We start from the raw sequence: 23758 nt of genomic DNA on the forward strand, positions 1-23758 counted from the left end.
TGTAAAATACGTCAGTCGAGCACGTGAACTTGGGAAAAAAATTTGGAAGTCGAGTGATTTCATCCCGAATGAAAACACCTCCATATGATTTCTTACATATATTGGAATATAAAAATGACCGTCAGCTGCGTGTCTAGCGGGGGAAAGACCGTCAGTCAGAGCAAAAATGTATGAGCGCGCTCATGCATTTATACGGCGCGCGGAATTTTCAATGATCTGACTGACGGTCTTTCCCCCGCTAGACACGCAGCTGACGGTTATTTTTATATTTCCGTATATGTAAGAAATCATATGGAGGTGTTTTCATTCGGGATGAAATCACTTGATTTTCAAATTTTTTTCCCCAGTTCACGCGCTCGACTGACGTATTTTCCACCCTCCGCCTATCGGCTGACTTCACTATTTTGTTTCTATTTAACATTAATATTACATATAAAAAATTTCAGCCGGGATAAAATCACTTGAAATTTTGGATTTTTTCCCAAGTTCCGCCGCCTCCCACGCCCGCACCCACCGATGGTATTGCAGCTGACGGTCGGTTTCGTCACTTGCAATGTGACTACAACCTACAGTATTAAATTCAGCCGGGATGAAATTCCTTGAAAAAAAAGCCCCTGCCTCCCGGACTATAATATCATTATTAGTTAGTTAGTATTATACATCTATGGGCATAAGTCCGTCAATTCCAAACGTTTTTCCATCGGAGAAGGAGCTGTGTTGCTCTGACGAGGTCGAATGAGACTGAAACCATGGTCAGCATCTGCTATTCTTCGGTGGAACGTTCTCCATTTAGTTGTCCTGACGATGGCAATTTGGCTAGATCAATTCGGATCGTAACCCTTTTTATCAAAGATTATAGAGTTAGGAAGATAGGAAACAGCCTCATATCGCTAGTACTAAAAAGCGTATACGTTTTGGCCTGTGTTGCACACAATTGACAATCAGATGGCGCTGAAATCGTGCTCTCAAACTGTTGAATAACAGTTTTCTATTTCATAATTGAAGGGCGCGAAATTCGAATTCTGTTCCTCAATAAAAGGGCGCGAAATTCGAATTCTATTCCTTTTATTGAATTCGAGTAGACTTGGTCGAAACCAGAAAAAACATCCTGAGCGACAAAACAAAAATAGGCCTTTGTTTTGTGATCAAGATGTTCTTTTCATCTAAACATTGTTGTGAATCAATTAATATCAATGAAATACTGTGTTAGATTTGCTATACTTTTTATTTGAAATATATAGAAAAATTCGACAAAATTGAAGATTGTACATGGTGTATTCAAAGGTCAGGTTTTTTTTTAACGGAAGGTACAATTGGTGAAAATAATTCACCTTTGAAAACATCCTGTACACAAATAATTGAGCTCTGAATATAGGACACAACAGAACATGATGAAATGTTATATAACAAAGGTGTAATTTCTACACGTTACATTTTTTCCAATTAATAGAATCAGTTGAATTTGTAAAATTTTTATCAGAAATTAATATGAACAAATATTCGATACAACATATCTCAAGAATTCTTTTACATATTAGTTACAGAATTTTCAGAACCACAATTAAAAACAAATTTACATAGGTGTAACCTGTATGTCGGTAAAGATATGTAAGAATAACAAGTCAACTCCAAAATGCAAATAACTTCATTAATAACATGAATTGCATATCAACATAATAATACATATATCCAGCTATAAATGATAAAATTCAGTGATAAATTGAAATACGTGTATCTATTCTAATGTATAAAATTGTAGAGCCTTGGAGTACAAGTGCATTTTATTTGGTTTTGAGAAAATCAGATTTGAAGTTAAAAATTATTTCTAAATTCGACCAGTTGGTTTCTCTAGTACTTTGTATTGCTCTGTCTTTTTCACTTTAAGTTTTGGACTTACTCTTTTATACCATCCTCAGCTTGTCTCACCACTTACTCATAGACAATGTGGTGATCGCCAAAGTGCAACTCTTCACATAGACTAATTTCATCGTACATCAGAGAACAAATTTCTTTTTTCTGCTCAGTATTTAGGAGATGCAACCTCAAAGAATCTATAATGACTCTATGTATTCCAGGAGAAACTTTTTTACTGCAGTTCACCAAGTCAATGTCTGGGCATACTGAAAATCCTATTCACTTCAGAGTACTGAAAATAAAAATCAATCAATATCAGAGTCACATTGTACGAGTTTCAATACTTACGTTCAGATATTTATGGTAAATTCAAAAAACTTATTTTCGGAGAATCTTTTGTACTACAGTTTCCACAGTCCCTCACCATACAATAGTTTCCATAAGACATTTTGAGCAAAGATATTTTTCTTTGATTTTGAAGTTTTCACTAAGGAAATACACAAAAAACTCTAATAATAAACGACTAAAATGAACTAAATAAACGACGAGCGGAAAGAGAATCAAAACAAAACGGCCATGTTTCTTCAAATCTTACAAAAGTCAAATAATGTTTCTCCAAATGGCCGTCGAATAAATATTTTAACCATTCTTGGCATCTTAGTACAACAATTGAACCACCAGGTGGCGCTACCGCAAGTGTATACGCTTGGTTTCCTATCTTCCTAACTCTATAATCTTTGCTTTTTATATTAATCTCGGCGGGTGGTATGCATCTGAAATTTTGAGAGTTAGCTAATTCGAAATGGTCATTCATTCCTGAAGGGAGGAAACAAATTGTCAGAGTTTTGTTCGGAATGAAGCACAAACTTTAGGAATGTATCGATGTTTCTCTTTTGGCCATGTTTCAACCAGTAGTGTAAGTTACCAGCTACTTCCTAGAATTTGATCTTTTAAGAAAATTTCTCCCAACTGTTGGGTCAACAAAGTCCGCTTCTGAGCTTCGTGCACTACCAATCATACAAAATTCACCTCTAGATAATGTACCCTTCATGAATTATTGAGGAAGGTATTCTCACAGCTGGTATCCCCGAGCATGCAACAAGTAGCTCATTTACCGTTTATTTCGGCGAAAATTCCAGGTAAGCTGAAAATTGGGGTCATTTATCTTTTGAGAAGCAATTATCGTTTTCTGGTGGTTTATATAATGCCAGGGAAACGTCCGTTGTACGGCGTCGCCTGGACTGACATTGCTCGTGAATTTACTCTCATGAAGAAGTCATGTGAGGTGAAGGGACGGTGTAAGTTACAAACGTTAAACGTATTTTCGTTGGTAAATGGAGGGACAATTAATCTTCAACCCTCAGATGCCAAGAAGGCTCATAGAAAAAACGCATTCATTTTATGTATTTTGTCCACTCAAATAGTTAAGTTTATTATAGAATAAATATATCAATGATATAATCAATATATCAATAGGCAAATTTCGATGTTTTAGCACTACAGCTTTTAAACCAGAGGAGATAGATAGAGTCCAATACCCCATTCTCGTTCTCTTTTTCTGAGAAACTAACAAGAGTAGTAGTCATTTTTGGCCACCTTCTTTTGTTTTCGAGTTATAAGCGAAAATTGGAAAAATAGCGATTTCGAAATAAATTTATATCTCCGCTAATACTGATGATAGAGCTCTGAAATTGAAACAATATACAGGCACTTCTTAAAGTAGAATCCAGTGGCGTGCTTGCCTTTTTAGCAGAATTTTTAATTACGATTCTATATATACTTTTGATGAGAATAGAAAAATGTAGCATCTTATGATTACCACAGTCTTCTTCTATTAGTCTTTTCATTTCTATGCTTTTTACTCAATATCTCCAAGATTCAAATTTTGTGAAAATTGGTAAAAAGCATAGAAAGAATGACATTGCCGGAAGAAGACTGCTCTTGTTATAGGAAGCTCTATTTTGTGTGCTCGTCAAAAGTTGAAACCATAAAAATATTGGGAAAAAAGGTTTTTGACCATTTTCTATTATTTATATTGATACAAATCATATGATGTTGTATATTTTTTAAATTGAGCTTTTAAAAAATTGCACAGAAATCGGATGTTCCCATTTAAAAAAGCATAACTTTGGGCCATAGCTTCGTGATTAAAAATTTCTACTTAAAAAAGTGCCTGTACAATGTTTAAATTTCAGAGCTATCATCAGTATTAGCGGAGATATATTTATTTCGAAATCGCCATTTTTCCAATTTTCGATTATAACTCGAAAACAAAAGAACGTGGCCAAAAATGACTACTCCTATTGTTAGTTTCTCAAAAAAAGAGAACGAGAATGGGGTACCAGATTTTGTCTATCTCGACTGGTTTAAAAGCTGTAGTGCTAAAACATCGAAGGCTGCCCACCCTGTACAGTTCAGTGATTTTGTCACTAGTGTTCAATATTTTAATGCTTCGATATGAATTACTTTCAAGGTGATGCAGAAGTGAACATTTGATTATAAAGATAAGTGATTCAAGATCTTGTCTTGATTTCAAGATAAGAAGTAAATTTCAGATTTCCAGAAATTTTAAATCAATCAAATTTCTGGTCAAGAAATCTTGTTATATCTTGTCCAACCATGAATACGCTAAAACGTGTTTATTTGTGAGAAAGATAACATATTTCAATATGAAATATCTAGATATCGATTGAAATTTATTTTGGGAGGATTTTGCATCTCTTCATAAACTTGTTAGGGTTTTCACTCCCAATCTCTGAAACAAACTCAATTAAAAATGAAATCAACGATTTGCTCCTGCGTAAATTCTTGCACTAATTTGTCAGGAGCAAATTAACTAAAAAAAATTGTTGCCTGACAATAACTCAAAATAAAAAACGTTGAAATTATAATTCTTTGTGACGTTTCGGAGTCTATATCAGACTCCTTCATCAGACGAAAAAATCTACTTTTTAAAAATCTTCTGAATTGTCTATTCTAATTATTGCACACTTTTTCTGCTAGAAATATATAAATTGAAAATAATTAATGATAATCAGGTTGAAACTCCAAATGGAATTCAGATTTACAAGTTTTACTTTCAGGCATACACTGTTTTATTTTTATGAAAATATGGTATAATTTTAGTTTATTTATTATTTTCATCGTAGGTACTTTTGTTCACCTGAATTTCTAAAGAACAACAGAATTTCTTTCTGTCAGTATTGCCACTAGTACCTATCACTATTTTGCATTGGTAAATGCTGCTGCTTTTTCCTTTTACTGCCGCTTTTGCAGCTACAATTTCAGATTCAGATTTATCATTTTCATTCGCATTAGTCGAAGTCGCTTTTGTTTCACTGATTATTTTATATTGTTACTTAAACCCAAGTTTCTCTTTATTGCTTGTCAGTGAATATTCAGAGGTAGAATCGGGGCCATATGGCTTAGCAGACGTTTTGTTTACTGAAGAGTCAAAGGTAAAATAAGACGACCACTTTGTGATAATCAAGCGTAGGTATAGAAAAAAGTTGAAATTTAGTACAAAGCCGATTGGAAGGTATAGAGTACCTAACTCTATAATCTTTGTTCTATATTATCTTGGTTATAATAACCTCACTTGACTAACAGGGTTAAAAAGTGCAACTGAACGACGTCATTTTGAGTCCGCCAGAGAACAAATAAATATCGGTGAACCACCAGATTGTCGTGTTGGCACGAAACGCAATGAAAAGTTCGTCTAGGAATCACATGGACGGTGTCACTGGTTAATCAAGAAATTTCAAGATCTTCAAATTTCTCGAGTCAGGACAAGATTTAAGATGTCAAAAAAAAGTCAAGACAATTTTTAAATTTCTCGCTTTTGCCTTTTTTTCAAGACAAGACAAGACAATTCTTGTTTTGTCGACCAATATGCATCTATGCTGCTTCTCACACATTTTTCGTGGTTTTGAAATAAACTAAGCAGCAAATGAAATGGGGCATCTGAAAAGTTTGACTAGTTTAACTTCTACATTACATTGATGATGTTGGATTTTCAACCAGAGATTATAGGCATTATCCTTCGCCTCTATGCATTTGGCATAAGGTAATATTTTTCTGTCTTCTTGAAGACATCGGTGTAAATTTAAGGCAGCCAAAATTTCGGGAATGGTAGAGGGCTATATTGCTATATAGAATGTTTTCTGCTGAGTAGATTGCCGATGTCAATACATCGTAACGTCTTCGCCACTTTTCGGTTACAATCCGTTGCTATGGAAATATCGCCATTTTATGAAATCACCTCTCCTTCTTGAAATTCTAGCTATAACTTCAACACTTCTTCGCCGAAGTTAGATATTTCGACAGATGCAAGGAACAATTCGCAACAGTCTAATAAATTTTTTCTTTACAGTACCGGACCACATAAGGCCTAGGGTTTGTTCCCTGCCTGAGAAAGCGTACAACCCTCGCCTCAGTGATGATTTGTACAGGCTTCGCACGTTCAGTATAACCAATAAGGGTGGCGTAGTTAATTGTGGAGATTCAATCATCAACAGGAGGTCGAGATCAAATACAAGTGTCAACTCTACAGCAAGCAGGTGAGAGCATGATTTTATTATTTTGCTGATGATACTACAAAATTCTTGGCCGAATTATTGGAAGTATACGTTGGCAAAAAGGAGCCATACAGGATTGATCTTCAAACCAGTGTAAGCTAAAAAACAATATTGGAACATTAATAACATTATGAAGAAAATGTTATGTTGTTTTATATAAACCCATTTCCTTTCTGAGGCAATGAATTTAAATATACAGAGTTATTCGCTTGCAAGCTTTTTATTCGAATTTGTTTTCCAATCGCATCGGAAATCATTGAAAAATATCCTCTCTATAAAAAATCAACCCAAATAGCTATGGTTGGAAAAATTATTTTCTTTGTTCAATGAAAAACATACGTTGAATCTTAAATTTTTTCAAAGCATCAGGTTTCTCCATCAATAACTGTATTTCCTTTTTTATTGAGTTGTCAAACTTGCCTGAATATTCAGAAAGTAATACTTATACTTAAATATTCTGAATATAAGTTGATGATTTTTTAGATATTCTACCATGAGGATAGTGTAGCTTTCTGATGTCCATTGGAATTGGGACCGACTTATTTAAGTCATTTTCAATGTTAAGTCGTCATACTTATTGCAGTGATTGCTATGGTAACTGCTATATAAGCGTCAGTTTCATGTTCCGTAGGACTAAGGAGGCTTTAAAATTTAAGGGACTCCAAAATTATTAATGAAACTGGTCGTTAGCACTTCATTTCCCAAGTTCTGACATTAGGTGACGCTGATGTATAAAACTCAAATTCAAAAACTATTTGTTTTGTGTATTATTCCATTATTCAAGACTAGAAATAGTATGATAAAAAGCAAGTCGCTGGCTGGGAGGTTCCTATTCTAAAAAATACCACTGATCATTTAATCTCCCGCATACAAAAATCACTTTTCCCGAGACTTTTCCTTAATTAAACCTAGGAGCTATTGAGTTCGAACTTCAGGTAAATTATGTACAGTTCGTTATTTCACAGTTCCATTAATGATGTATTTTCAATAGGAATGTGGAAATCATTTATGATATTCGCATGGAATCCCTCTATATTATTACCCTGATTTCTGTTTCCGCATGCAACCATTCACATGGAGTTCCTATTAGAGTTTCCAATTCCCCTAATAGGATAAAATGATGTTGGTGCATCCATGAGCTGGAGAACGCGAACTAGTATGAGCAGATTCGATCATTCAAATATAGAATATTGCGTATCCCATCATCCTAATAGGAATGCTCAAAACTCCTTGAAAAATGTGGACAAATATAAATCATCATTCTAGGTCATTTTTTCCTCGACGTATTACTGGCAATATGTGTCTACTTTTCTGAGACTTCAAGGTGAGAAAATTAAAAAGTGGTTTAGGTGACGTGAAAGAGGAAATTATAACTAATGTAATTCCACACGTGTGGACTAGAAATATAAAATGAATAATCCACCCATTCATCAAGCTGGTGTAGATTAGTTGACGCTTCTCCTTTATTGGGATCTTGGAGGAAATATCTTCAATCTCTTAACGAAATTAATCTGGATAATTCCAACTGAAACAAGGATGAACGGGAAACCGAGAGTCCATTAAATTATTATGAGATCACTAACTCAATCGAAGATTTCAATGTGTTTTCCCCAAGTTGATTAACAGCTTTTGGAAACTTTATCGCTTTCAAAGGATTTTCACAGCTGAAGGGTTCAAGGAAAACCTTCCTTCAGTTTAATCAATACAGCTTTAACTTAAGGGATAAATATTCATTTCATAATGATCCATTGAAAAATTGGATATACTATTTTAATCATTGTTAATAAGGAAGACATTCGTCCACTTGAGCATGTAATATACATAATTCAACTTCGAGTTCTCCAAGTGATTTTAAATTCCATAGCTGCTCAACATTTTTCTTATCCTCACTGGTTAAAAAGTAGACAAAATTCGAAATTTTACGGAGCCAGGCAAGGACTTCATGTTTTTCCTTTGAGGGTCTGGGTGTGCTCTACAGTTGAGCTATATGTACCGGACGCTTGTTTATATTTTACTCAATAGCTACCTCAGTTAATATTGGTCTTAAATGGGCAAATTTGAAGTATTTTTTATGGGCATTCGGAATTCAGTAATAGGAAATGCAAAAAAGCATCCTAAACGTAAACATTTTATGTAAACTGCTATTTATTGAATGGACATCCTGTATTTTATTTTTTTAATCGGGCTCCTTCCTCTGATTTCACATATATACAGGGCAAGTCTTTCACTCGTAGGAATATTCAAACAGTAGCTTCTTGAGATCAAAATAAACGCTTTTTTCTTTTACCAATTTCTCCGAATTGGCACGATTTAAAAGATCTCACAAAGGGTTTTTATCGAATAAAATGAATTTCGGAATACAGTTTTTCATTTATTTGATTAATCTTTTTCGAACACAAGATATGACCTACGTTTTTCAGTTTTCTCATTACAACCATTACGTACCATAAAAATACCAAAAATTCAAAGAACCCAACTCTTGAAACTAAGTTTGATGCTATCTAATCAATATTTGAATGTTTCGTAAAATAAAAATATTCGTCGTATTTTCTCGTATAATGCGCCGTTTTCGAGTAATTTGAAAAATAGAAAAGTATCTGTCAAATTTGTAAAATTAGGTAGGTTCTTTGTTTGAATACAACACTGTTTAAAAAATCCAAAGATGTGCAGTGTCACAGATATAGCTAGTTATTCTGAATAAAGGATATTTTGTTTTTCCAAGGGTGGCACAGCTTATTATGAAAACTTAAAATGACTATATCTTTTTATCAGGGCCGAATCGAAAAAAATGGTACAAGAAAAAAGTGTTTCTTATGAGCTCAAGAATCTACTGTTAGAATATCTGTACGAGTCAAAGACTCACCCCGTATATTGTATTGAGGATCTCTATTGAGATTGATTATTAAATTCTGTGTATTGTAATCATTGCATCCATTTTAATTTGGTATTCTGAATATACAAACAAGGCAGCAGTCGCTCTTCTTTTTCCGATGATGATGATGATTCATGTTACGTGTTAGTTTTTCCTGTTAGCATTTCTTTAAGCCTTTCCTTCATCTTATTCGTCTTAGCTTTGGTAAATTTCAATACTTTTTAGCTAAGCCGAAAGATATATATGCACAACTAATTAAATATCTACATAACTCTTCCTTCTGGTTAAACACTCGATATTTACATAAAAAAAATTACCCATAGTACATTTTACTGTGAAATACCCTGTATTTTGCATTTAAAAGTAATGCCTTATTGATCTACATATCTATTTTTGCTCATTCAATGAATATAAAAGGTTCAGATAGTTGTGAAAAACATTAAAGGAATGGTGGCTCAGTTCATTCGCACCATTAATTCCGAAAATCACAGGAATAGTTCACTGTTTTCATCTCATAACGAATGTCTGAACTCAGCTTCGGGGAATCCATTCGCGTATTGCCTAAATTGGTTCGGGTTCCATTTCACTTTGAAATTGTTTAATTGTAACTGCTTGTTTGAATGGGACAAAGCCTCAAATGCTTGCCGGTTGCATCCCTGTTCAATGTTCCACGAAACATAATTATATCCTGGGGTTATGCTGCGGTTCATAATTGGTTGTGGATCTTCAAGGGAGGGTTCAGTTTACCACCACGGAAATTTACCAAATGACGTATCGAATTATTTCGTTTCAGTTTGTTCGCATTCGAATCCTTTGATCGAAGATATGGTTCGTCAAATTAGTGGACAATCGAACTAATTTGAGACTTTGTTGTCCTGGATGAGCATTTTATTTTTGATTATCAGGTGGCATATAATTCGAAGGCGTGGTCCTAGATCATTCAATAATGTTTCGCAGTAGTGTTTTTTAATCAATAAGTGACGTCGCGGTATAAGCCACCACAAAACAATCTATTGGAAGAAGAGATAAACAACATGTTGGAAGGATCAAACCCGAAAATCTCCATCGGAGATTTCAACTGTAAATCCCCATTATGGAACAGCATAACAGAGAAAAGAAATGGCAAAAAACTCAAGGATTTCGCCGAAAAACAAAATGCCATAGTGATTGGACCAGAGCTACCGACATATCTTGCTTTTGGAAGAGGAATACCAGATGTAATAGATATCGCGATATTGAAAAATATAACTCAAGAATTCTCGATTGAAACTTTGGAAGATGGAACCTCAAACCACAATCCCGAGAAAAACTGCTGGAAATAAGAGAATATACCAATTGGGCTAAATACAGCCATTTAATACAATCGGAAATAACAGAAATTCCAACAATAAGCACTCCAGACGATCTGGAATGTGCGGTTGATAAACTGGAAGAGATTATATTGAAAGCTTACGAAAAAAGCACGAGAAGAGTGAAGAGACCAGCACCAAGTCATCCGCACGGCGATACGCCCAAAGAAGTAAAAGATCTTACACAAGAAAATCGAAGACTCAGAAGAATATATAGGATGAACAAAAATGATCTAAATAGAAGGAACCTCAACCGATATAGCCAAGTTCTTAAAAATGCCCTGAAAGATCTAAGAACAAGCAGATGGAACAAAAGGGTTCAAGAACTGAATACAACCGATCATTCTGCATGGAGAATGCAAAAAAGCCTACGAGGAGAAAAGACTAAAATTCCACCCCTACACGGAGAAAGGGGAATGGCTTATAACAATACTGATAAGGCAGATGCATTGGCGGACTCGATCGAACGAGAATCGAGAATAAATTACAGGATAGACGACGATAATGAAGATTTGGAAGAGCTGGTTGAAGAAAATGATGAAGAAATGAATGAATTACCAGCGACTGCTGAAATAGACAAGCCAATATCGCCAAACGAAATCAGGGAAATAATTAGAAGTTTGAAGAAGAGGAAAGCTCCCGGAAGCGATAAAATAACGAATGTTATGTTAAAGAAATTACCTAGAAAAGGTATAGCCGCTCTAACAAATATCGCGAATGGAATTATGAGGACAGAACACTACCCATAAAAATGGAAAACAGCAGAAGTCATAGTATTCAATAAACCATTCAAAGAGAAGAAGTTTCCACAAAACTACAGACCGATAAGTCTACTGTCGGCGTTAGGAAAAGTAGTAGAAAGAATTATCGCCACGAGGCTAAATGAGGAAACCGAAAATCTGAAACTAATACCACCAGAACAGTTCGGATTCAGAAGAGAGCATTCAACAGAACAACAATTATTAAGGCTCACAGAGTACATAACAGAGGGATTCCAAAATAAACAAGCTACAGGTCTTGTTTTACTAGACGTCGCCAGAGCATTTGACAGAGTATGGCATGAAGGATTAATATATAAGATGAGATGTGCTGGGTATTCGATCAAAATATGCAAGTTGATCAGGAATTATCTCAAAAATAGAAGATTTTACGTGAAAGTGGGAGGAGAATGCTCCTCAACAAGAGATTTAGAGGCTGAAGTACCCCAAGGATCAGTACTTGGGCCACTTCTGTACAACATATACATCCACGATATTCCGAAAAATCCAAGAACCATGCTAACGTTATATGCTGACGACACAGGCATAGCAACTCGACACCGCAACCCAGAAGTAATAGAACGAGTTCTACAAGAGACGATTGACAAAACAAATGACTGGTGCATAGAGTGGAAAATCAAGCTCAATGGACAAAAGAGCCAAGCAATATTACTACAGAAGAGAAGACTGCGACCCACAACGAAACTGGATGTTGACGGCGAAGAAATCGACTGGAAAAATGAAGCCAAATATTTAGGAATAACGCTTGACAAAGGACTTACTTGGAAAAGTCATATCAAACAAGCAATCGACAAAACGAAAGCAGCGATGAATAGACTCTATCCTCTGATAGGAAGAAGAAGCCACATGTCGAAAGAGACAAAATTGAAGATAATCAAAGCCGTTGCTAGGCCTCAACTGACTTATGCATCAGTTGCCTGGGGTTTCGCGGCAAAGAGCCATATCAAAAGAATTCAGGCCACTGAAAACAAGCTGCTACGATGTGCAATAGATGCACCTTGGTTTGTCAGGAATAGACAGATTTATAAGGACCTGAAATGGGAAACCATAACGGAATTCATGAACAGAAAAGCAGAGAAACTATTCGAAACAGCGAAAAACCATCCGAATCAAGAACTCAGGAGACTAGTGGACTACGACCCAGAGGAAGACAAAAGGAGAATGCGAATTTATCGAAGGAGACCAAGAGATCAATTAAAAAGAGATTAAAATAACAACAGAAACTTATTGAAAAATTCAATAAAGTGTTAATCCAATAGAGGATAAACACATAAATCCCAGCACGATAGTGTGCGAGATGAAAACCGACCAAGAGATGAACGGTTTATAGGCAAATGCCCGGAACCAAAATTCAAGAAGCAGTTGAGGGTTTTTAGTAGGTCTCGAGCTCAGGAGAGTGAGAAACCCCACACTGTTCCCCCTCAGGAGATGAGGGTGGTTCGTCTGTCTTGCAGATTTTCCCCTGCTACACCAAAAAAAAAAAGTGACGTCGCGGAAGAGCTCCTAGGCAGAGTTATACTAACTGACAAAGAAACTGCAACACCGTGTTACCTCGAATAAAGACTAAAGGTGACTTACTTCCATGTACAATAACACCCCATACCATAACGCCTACTGTCCGGTGTACATGACACTCAATATCAAAATGTTCTTTCTCCTTGACATCGTCTAAGCCTTCTTCGGCCATCATGTGCACCCATGAAGAATCGAGATTCATCAGACAAGACGACCTGATGCCATTTCAATGTTGTCGTTCTCTGCACCACGGTTTATCATTTGGGGCACTGTCGCCATAAACTTCCACAAGCATTCGATATGTTTCAGCTCTACAGGTTGGGCAAAATTGGTGATACCTGAACTACAACTTTTTAACTCAACGAGATAGAGGAAAATGATTGTGCCATTCATGTCGTCTTAAACATATTAAACACAGCAAAAACAAGATTTTTTTATTGAATTGAAAGCGATATGATCTGAATATTATGGACTGGCAGTAACCTCTCTAAAACCAAAATAAGCTGCCAATAATAATAGTCAAAGATAGTTTTCATTGAACAGACCGAACTAATTTGTAGCTTTTGAATCATTTTCATTATGTTGCTCTGACAGAATAGCGAATGTATAGAATCTTTGCGGAGGAGGAGTAAACTACTGTTCATCTGATAACAAAAAGCCTCGCCATTGCAAGCCAAAAAAAAAGAATGCTTTGGACCAGACACTTGTAGGAATGAGAAACCTCCATGAAGCCTTCCTAGATGGGGATATAAACTCTGATGAGCGCACAATAGACCTTGAGGTCGCTGTGCACTGTGACCCTTTAATAACTACTGAATCTTAACTGAAGGCTATTTTCTAAAAGAAGAAACTTCCCTAATGGCTGAAAATGAAATCTCTGTGGCAGGTTATTAATAAGACGAATTTATTCAAAACGTTTATCTTCTCTGAATGTTCGAATATACTAAACGACGAATGTACCTGAAAGACAAATCTTCTTCACAGGCGGATCCTACCTACAAAGCAAAAGATCTACGTAAGAAAAGAATCTACCTAAACAGCGAATCTCCGTCTTTCAATCGAAATTGATTGGATCAGCAAGGCAAAAATTCAAGAACTAATATGATGTTTTAAGGATATTGAAATTAGGACGATGAGGTTGTCTATGGATACTTTGGGCTTTTGTAATACGAAAAAAAAATTCTGCCGATAAATTTTCCTTGATTTGAACGTGAAATGTTGAATTTACAAAAAACCAATTGTGGTCGTTGATTCCAAATAACCGATTAGTAAATTTGTTCGTAATTGGATTAAATCGTTCACCAAAAGTCAATAACGCCTTCATTCAAATTGGAGGGGCCTTGACAGCAGTCTCTGGACGAAATCGGGATGGGAGTGTCGAACAATTACAAACAACCATTAAAATCACACCCCATCACGTTCATTTCGCATTAAATCATTCCAAAGCCTGCGAGTTGGTGTATTCAATTTAGAACACGAAGTTCGTGAGACCATCGTTCATATCAACAGTCACAGTTCTACTCGATATAGACACGAAAGTGGAGTTCCAACGATCTGGATTACTCGGAGAACTCTGAATTCTGTAAATGATATTTGTTTTGTGGCATCCCTGAGTGGGGCGGGTTCTCGAAAATATGATAATCTAATATAAATCTTGAAGACAGTTACTTGAGAATTTGATTATTGTTCGCTCGGGAATAGGCTAACCTATACTCTATAATCCATTCACTTTTATTTTAGCACTCGGTTGGCCATGAAAATTTGACACATTTTACTCTGTATAGTACGAAAATGTGGGGTTATGAAGCTTGTCAAAACATTTTTGGGTTTTAAATCAACGCTATGTTGCCCGTTCAGCGTTCTACGTAAAAATTTCTGTTATTACGTATTTTATCACAATGTCGAATCTCTTCGGAAAATATGTGACGAACATAATTGAAGTTTATACAAACTAATTGAAGGCATACCAAATCCAGTTATTTGCATGGAAAATATACAAGAGAACAGTATAACATCATAATATGCACTAGCTTGAGGACAGTTAATGTTCGTTATATTCTTTGGCTAAAGTTTGAATAAGTTACATCAGCTGTAGATTTCAAAAGTAGTAACCCGAAGATGAAATGCATATGATGCAATGGTTGGGAATGGGTATCTGCCGAAGGAATAAATAGATATAGATATTTACAAGAATATTAAATTCTTCAACAAAAATCATCTTGCATCAATATAAGTAAAAGGAATTAAAGTAAGATTCAGGTGAAGATGAACTTCACCTTTGAACAAAAATTTCACATGAATAAACAATTAACAGGACAACTAGCGCGTATTTGTGGCTGTTCATCTTAATACATTGATATAATAATAATAATTAGGTATCTATTGGTACCTTAAGACTTTTACAATGTATAGGACAAATCAAATGAAAAATCACTTTTCGGGAACCTATTCTACGATGACATTCATTGAAAATCCTGAGTTAAACTTTTCGCATTAATTCAGTCAAACATAGAATTCTCAAATGCCATCACTTTTTTGGGTCACCCAATAGAAGGAAATTCTTTGTCATTCTCTTCATTCACAATCTTTCTGATTGTGGAAATATTCAGCTGAAATATAAATCGTTTAGATTCAGGTGAAACATTTTATAAATTCTCTTACATTGAATATGTTCGCTATCGTCTGACGTATTGTGGATTTTAGAATATCAGGGTATAACTATTTGAATGAACGGACCTGAATTCTAAACAGCACTTCCTGAAACCCTGTTTCTTTTTTCAATCACTCTCGGCATTTTCGAAACAAAAATTGATCTGTTGTGTCAACGGCGTAATGATATTAACCACATTTCATGAGTGCCAACCTTACTCCGTTCTAGTAACAAAAACTTGAGAAAATTATTTCATGGCCAACCGACTGCTAAAATGAATGTGAATGGAGTATAATATCAATTAATATTACAAAAACGCAGAAAGTGATTGAAAAAGAGATAAGACAGGGTTACAGAAAGTGCTATTTAGAATTCAGGTCCACTCATTTCAACATATTAGTGAGGCAGGAGCACTTCATATATTTGATAATGGTTCCAGAAAAAATTTCCTGTGTGAGTCTTTTTCAATTCATTTCCGTAAAAGGAGATGATTGTTAAAAAAAAACAATTTTGGCGAATTCGAGTTGCCTTTCTATCGTGAATATACAGGGTGTCCCGGAAATGGGAAATCTATCGGATTCAGATAGAACATAAAAAATGAAGATGACAAGTTCCCATAATTTTTTTTCTTAGCGGCCCTCACTACGAAGATACGACCTCCTAAATGACGTCACTGGAAATCCATTTTAGTGGAATAAGTTTCAAACTACTCGATATAATTTGATGAAAATTTGATATGATCAATAGTAGTACGGACCTCTTATATCACCGCACTCAAATTTCAATTAGCTTGTTCAGTTTACCAGGGGCGGACTGGGTTGTACATTTTAATGCTTACATTTTTAACACCCTGTATGATAGGGTGGTAAAAAAAACAAATTTGGATACCTTGAACAGGTACTCTTGTTCAGTGTCGATAAAATGAACCGTTTTTGAAAAAAAAAATAATGAAAGAAGTAGGTAATTTTTTAATTTCTATTAAAAATAACATAAAGTCTAGTTTTTTGTCTGCAAGAAAGTGTGATACGTAAGTTATTGAAGGAACAAAAAAGTTTCATTTTGTGTTATACAACAATAACAAAAAAAAAATGAATTTCCAGTGGCGTCATTAAGGAGGTCGTATCTTCGTAGGGAGGGCCGCTAAGAAAAAAAATTATGGGAACTTGTCATCTTATTTTTTTATGTATACCTATACCTACCATAATCGAAATTTGACAGATTAACTCTGCAAAAAGTTTTCATAACGACACGAAAACTTCACCTGTACCTATATTATAATATACGAAAACTAATACGAAACTTTTATTTTATGAAATATAAATTCAGTACTCATCTAGCCACCAACAACAAAAATCCAGGACAGAACTTCTGGTGATCCATCAACCTGCTGACGTCTCAATTACCAACTCGAAACGAAATTTGCATTGAAGTTATGTGACTTCAGCGAAAAACGGCCGACACAATGTGTAACGTTGAATTTGAATCTCTTAACGCGAGAGGAAGTTGAAGTGGTACGAAGGAGATTCGCAAATATTGGCTAACGCATTCAACATCCCCGCACTAAGTAAGAAGAATCTGGGGGGTTTTGAATAAAATCTGAATTCAAAATGATGTCGCGAAATACCTTGCATATTGGATTTGGGCACGCAGTTTCTTGGGTTTGCGTAGGGATGAATGAGAAAAAGTGTAGTGAAATGGATTCACTCTACATACATTTGAAGCAACAAAAAATATCAACATTGAGGACATCATATACAGGGTAAACACCCTGTGATACTTTTTTTGATAGAAGGTAGAACTCATCGAAATAAGTCGTTTAGCCAAAAATTGTCTGTATGAAATATCCAAGATGGCTGAGATACAACCCCTAGAAGTTCGACAAAATTTAATTGAATTTCAACTACGGGACTGTGGAAGGTGACTCCGGCATCGCAAAAACGAAACAAAACATAAACATATGGCTGGATTATGAATAGTTCAGTACCAAGTTCATCGGATTAGATGCATCAGGTCACTTTTGAGAGAATCATAATTGTTGTATCGTGCAATTTAGGGTGAAAAAAAATGTAGAAAATCGAGGCAGTTTCTTGTGTTCTTGTGCTTATGTTAGTTATGCTGAAAAAGTGCTATGATGTTTCCCCATTTCATCCCATTTTTACGACGATTGTTAGAATGTTCGAACAAGAAGATTGCCCATTGTGAAAAAATTCGTGGATACTTAGGACGAATTTTCTTGGTGAGATTTTGAAGTATTATTCTATTTTTTGCACTTGTGTCCTAAGTCTCTTCTGTCATGAACCATTTCATTAAATCGTGTAAATTACTAAAAAATAATGAGAACAATTTGGCAATCCTAAGATTCCACTTTTATTGCCATGTAAAATATCCTAAACGGAACCACATGCGATAATTCAGCTAACAAACGGTCTAGGGTCGTATTCGAATCTATTTCAGTAATCATTTTCAATTTTTTTTTCAACTTTGTCATTTTGAAAGTTTTGTATAGGTGATTTTTGTGAAACGCTTCATTTTGACCAGTTCTACCTGCCTTTGAAAAAATCCTCAACTCCAAATATCGGTTTTTTGTATTGAAAAAACTAGCAGATTCAATAATGATTTGTTCCAACCTGCGAAAACTATTTCTATCGTTGATTTTTACTGAAAGAATCCAAACAATTTGAGGCACTCGAAAAAATGCTTGGTGAAATTTTAATCCAAATTTCCATACGACATGAATATAAACTTCACTCACTTTTATAAAAGCAGTTCGCTGGCCATGGAAATTTGAAACGTTTCACACTGTATAGTAAAAAATGTGAGGTTATGATGCTTGTCAAAACAATTTTGGGTTTTGAATCAGCGCTATGTGCGCTAATGTGAATTTACTTCGAAAAATATGAATTCGAAAATATGTGATATGGAATTATTTCATGGCTAACCTACTGCTTTTATACAGGTGAATGGAGTAGAAAATGTATGATGTTCTTTATACTTTGAATTATGTAAGAGGGCTGTACTTATTTCAGTAATTGGAGGAAGTATTGATATCTAGTTAGCCTAGAGCAGTTCCATGCATAAAAAAAATATTGCGTTACCAGAGCAACGAACAATAACTCATTAGAAGTAAAATAAGTAAAAAATAATAAGTAATAAGTAAATGAATTCAGGCTTTTGGGATTGCCATGGAGTAATCATGATTGATTTTTTGAATAAGGGTAGAACAATAACCGGAGATTACTATTCGACATTACTGACCACTCTACGGAAAAAAAATTGAAAAGAAAAGACGCGGAAAGCTATCCAAAGGTGTTTTGTTTTTACAGGACAACTCCCCTGCACACAAATCTCATGTTGCCATGCAAAAAATTCGTGATTTAGGGATTGAATTACTAGAACACCCCCCTTATTCACCAGATTTGGCTCCATCCGACTATCATCTCTTTCCTCAACTGAAAAAAAGTTTAAATGTTCGTAAATTTTCTTCCAACGAGGTGGTAATAAAAGCTGTCTTTTATTTTATTTATTTTAAAGGTCTAGAGACGTTGCAGGTTAGCTGCAATAAATCTATCCAATTAAGAGGAAAATATTTCGAGTAATAAAATATTTTGACATCGAAATTTTGTTTGGTTCTATAGTAGGCTAAGAGTTTTTCAATATATTCTCGTTTCTCGTATAACTCAGTCATAGCAAGGATCTTAGAAATATGTAATTCTCTACAAATACTGCCGTGATGTGGCCAATAACACGATGGAGATCCATAAATGAACTTAATAAACTGACAGAGTGAAAACTTTATTCAAAATGAAGAGGATCATCGTTGATCCAATGAAGTTTTTCAACGATTCCAGTTTTCAGTTGATCGAAATCAGAAATAGATAGGTACTCTCCTAATTGAAATGCGATGATCTGGAAAAACGTTGAGTTGAAATCATGGGAAAAAGTATGGAAAATGCTATTTTAACATTTGTGCTTTCGCCCATGAAAAATGTTGTATAAACCTTTTTTATGCGGAAAAAAATGTTTCGTTTAAGTGACATCGGCTATATTTTATTCAAAGTACTCAAACATTGAAATTTCCTGCAACGTCAATCCATATCCCTTCTTTTCAATTACTAAACATGTACCCCTGATGCTGCATGCTTCACCTGGAATCCCATCATATTTACACTCGAGGATGCCTCAGCTCTATGAGATAAGCAAACATTGCAGGAACGTCATATCCAACGATAAATTCATCTCATACACTCAAATTCGTGAGAGTAGATAGGAGAGAAAAAACAAGTTAGCGACGTAAAGTGGCTCAAATTCAATTTCGGAGATGCCGGTACATCTATTCCTTCGCCGAAATTGATAGGATAATCCGCTAATACCATCTGATTCTGACGGGAGATGAAGGCTCTTGACAAGGATGAGAAAAATTCATCTTGTGAGCCGATTCTTTAGTAATATTGAATGTGGCACCTGTGACATGATTTCCTTCGTTAACGTTCACCAAGAATGGCCAGAATCATTGAAGAGATTACCATAATATTTCCTTCGCTTAATTTAAACACATGTCAGGAAGCAGAGATCTTATAAAAAATTGAATTCTACAAGGTGATTCTTTGACTCTTACAAATATTTCAACAGTAGATTCTTGAGGTCAAAAGAAACACTTTTTCCCTTACCATTTTTTCCGAATCGGCTCGGTTTGAAAGATACAGGCTGTTGAAAAACCATAAAAAAAATATTTTTAGTTCTATCTCACAAACAGTTTCATCGAATTGAATGAATTTCGGAATATAGTTTTTCATTAATTTGATGAATCTTTTTCGAACACAAGATATCACCCACGTCTACAGTTTACCATTACGTACCATAAAAATAACAAGAATTTAGAGAACCCCACTCTTGAAACTGAGTTGGACGTTATCTAATGAATATTTGAACGTTTTGTACAATAAAAGTATTCCTCATATTTTCTCTTATAATGCGTCGTTTTTTAGTAATTGGATGTTCAGAATTTGAAAAGTATCTTTGAAATTTAAAAAATTGGGTACTTTGGCTCAAAACAGTGTCACAGATTTAGCTAGTTATTCTGAAGGTAATTTTGTTTTTCCAGGGGTGGCACAGCTCATTATAAAAACTTAAAATTGCTTTTTTTTTATCAGGGCCAAATCGAAAAAAATGGTAAGGAAAAAACATGTTTTTTTTGAACTAAAGAATCTAGTGTTGAGATATTTGTACGAGTCAAAGACTAACACTGTATATAAATTTAGTATATTTGATCCCCGAAACGTCAATAGTGTAATAGTGATATTTATTCAATTGCAAACAGTTAAAACTATTGTTAAAATGGAGTGAACCAAAAGAAATAAATCAGATTATACATCTTTCTTATATTATTCTTTGAATCCATCAAAAATATTAACAACATAATGTTGCTGTCATTTTTATGCAAAATCATTAGGTAGGTACTTTAAGTGTGAACAATGAGTATTTACCCATTAAGGGTGAACTTACGTTCATATCGCTTCAAATTTTACACAAAAACCTTTTTCTTACTTTGTGAAATATGTTAGATTATTTGTTGCTGTTCAGTTAGCATTTGCGCAGTAACCCAACGAACTAAATCAGGTTTTTTATTTCATTTTTCCTGAAAAATCGTTTTGATACAGATACTAATCATACCATGTACCATACCATTTACTTTAAAAATCAGACAATTGTTGAAAGAATTCATGTATATTCAATAATTGTAAATTTTAGTGAATACTCTATGTAGGAACTAATACTCGATAATATTAAGTGAACAAATGTGCTCCCTGCAGCCATACTAATGTTGTACAAAATATGAAATAATTTTTTTTTTTGATTTGATTGATTGAGTCAGCGATGGCGACTCGTACAACAGAGATAGCGGGTTCAAATCCGGCTACCCTCTAAATATGAATTTAGTGGTTTCATAAAAATAAGATGATAATGATGGCCCATGAGCTCGTCCATAAATTCAAGAGGGTGGAAGAAAAAAAAAGCATTAGCAAAAGGTTTTACTTTCCTGCATAGATACATTCGGGAAACTGCTGAAATGCTTCGAATGCTTGTGGAAGTTTATGGTGGCAATGCTCAAACTAATAAATCAAGAATTGTGATTTCAGCGTTGAAGACAATTCTCTCTGCGAAGAGCCAAAAACACTCAAAGATATAATCAAGTGAGTAGTTTAAAGGTTAGTTCACATTGAAGGAGTGCAAAATTTTGATGAAGAGCCTTGAATATCGATCAAAAACGAGCAAAAAACCCAATCAATACAGGCGACCTCTCCCAAAAAAACACCCTGTATAATCTCTAGTATAGTAGGGGTTATATCAGAAATATTTAACCCTTTATTTCGGCAATCAATCTCGTACATAAAACAGTTTACCCATAGTGGCAGCATACCCACCCTTTTAGACACTAACATAAATTTTAACCTTGTGTTATTATCTTCCGTTTACAGATTTTGGGCACGTTTTGGATAAATACAGATTATACGGCTCTATGATTGCTTCGATGCATTCGTAAGCATTTCTATCGACCGTTGTTCTGGGGAAATGCAACCATAGTCTGACGTTGGTCCATTGAAATTGTAGAGAGTTGCGTGTTAACAGCTGTAATTGGAAAAATGCTAGGGTCAGGTGTTGAATAACACAGAGGGAGTAATTAATAAGAGCTTGCACGGTGTTTGATGAAATTCATCGACGTTTTTGAGTGCTTTGCGTTGACACATTAGCACCTGACATGTGATCTCAGAGTTCTAAAAAAGAGAAAGGCTCATCCCAATTGAAACCAACCAACCTTCATGAATTGTCAGATAAGTTCTTTTTTCTCTAAAGGTTGGTGTATTTTGATTATAATTTTTCATTTCTCCAATTTGATTGCTGCAGCATCCCAGTAGCTACACATAAAATCAGCTAAATTCTTAAATACAGTCAAACATATCTATAATGTTAGAAGCAAATGTTTGAATGGCGCAGAATTTGATAGACCTTTCGTTGCGCATTAATGGGTTTATTGATAAACCCCAATTGTATTGTAGGAATGAAATTTTTGGACTTATTAAATTCGAGTTCCAAATCTTTTTATGTATTTTAACATTCCCATTTAATAGCTTCTCATTTACCACTCATACCTCATTTTTGACTACACTGCGCAAAAAAATTAACGCACATTCTGAAAATCTCAAATTTAATGAAAGTTAACTCTACATTGACTTTATAACTTATTTTTTATGTTCTCTCGGGAAGGTTTTGAACAAAACAAGACACATTAAATGGAAGAAAAATTCAGGATTTCACCGAATCTTATGTGGAAGAAGAGAAATGAGCAATTTTCAAAATACTGAAATGCTGATAAGTGATTGAATACTTGGTATTTCCACCCCTTGCGTTAATTACAGCTCGGCAACGACGGTTCATACTCAAAATGAGTGATCTTAAAATGTTCTGATCTAATCCTTCCCAGATTTCTCCGAGTTGGATTCCTAAGTCATTAAGAGTAGCTGGATGATTTTCTGAACTTCTCAGCCTTCGATTGAGGTTGTCCCAAACCTGCTCAATCGGATTGAGATCTGGACTTCTTGCTGGCCATTCCATTCGAGAGACTTCAACCTCTTCAAGGTACTCCTGAACGATGCGCGCACGATGGGGTCTGGCATTATCGTCCATAAAAATGAAATTTTCATCTCATGAGTTTGCTCAAGCTGAATTTGAAGGAGGCGAGCGGTTGCAAACCGTTGTCTCAATGAAGAAACTCTCAAGTAACGCTCTTGAATGGCAGTTGTTACCTGTGGTCTACCCTGTCCTGGTCTTCGGACATTCATACCTGTCTCCCTGAATCGCTGCAACATTCTGGACACACTTGTATGGGAAACTCCAAACCTTTCTGCAATTCTTGTGTATGTCCACCCTTCTTCTCGCAAAACTACCGCTTGGGCACATTCCTCTTCTGTCAAATTGCGTGTTTCGCGTTGCATAGCGATCGAGTGTAGAAAATCAAACGAAAGAAAAACTATTGATCACTAGAATTGATCGAGAACAACTGATTTTAGAATGGAGCCAATACATTCAAAATCTGATAATATCATCTGTTTTTATTCCTGCTGGGAAAAAACATCTGTATTGAAGAAAACCGTTGAAAGTGGATA

The 23758-nt window shown here is 35.1% G+C and overlaps 1 protein-coding gene across 2 annotated transcripts in view; it reads left to right on the forward strand.

Annotated features, from left to right (window-relative positions):
* The window catches only part of LOC123308014, a 162698-nt gene that overhangs the window by 73985 nt on the left and 64955 nt on the right, over positions 1–23758 (forward strand). For both annotated transcript variants that reach the window (XM_044890531.1, XM_044890532.1), the window contains exon 4: positions 6227–6413. In XM_044890531.1, the coding sequence (XP_044746466.1) occupies positions 6227–6413 (187 nt within the window). The remainder of the gene's footprint in view (positions 1–6226; positions 6414–23758) is intronic.

Source organism: Coccinella septempunctata, chromosome 2 (genome assembly GCF_907165205.1).
Source record: "Coccinella septempunctata chromosome 2, icCocSept1.1, whole genome shotgun sequence".
NCBI lineage: Eukaryota > Metazoa > Arthropoda > Insecta > Coleoptera > Coccinellidae > Coccinella > Coccinella septempunctata.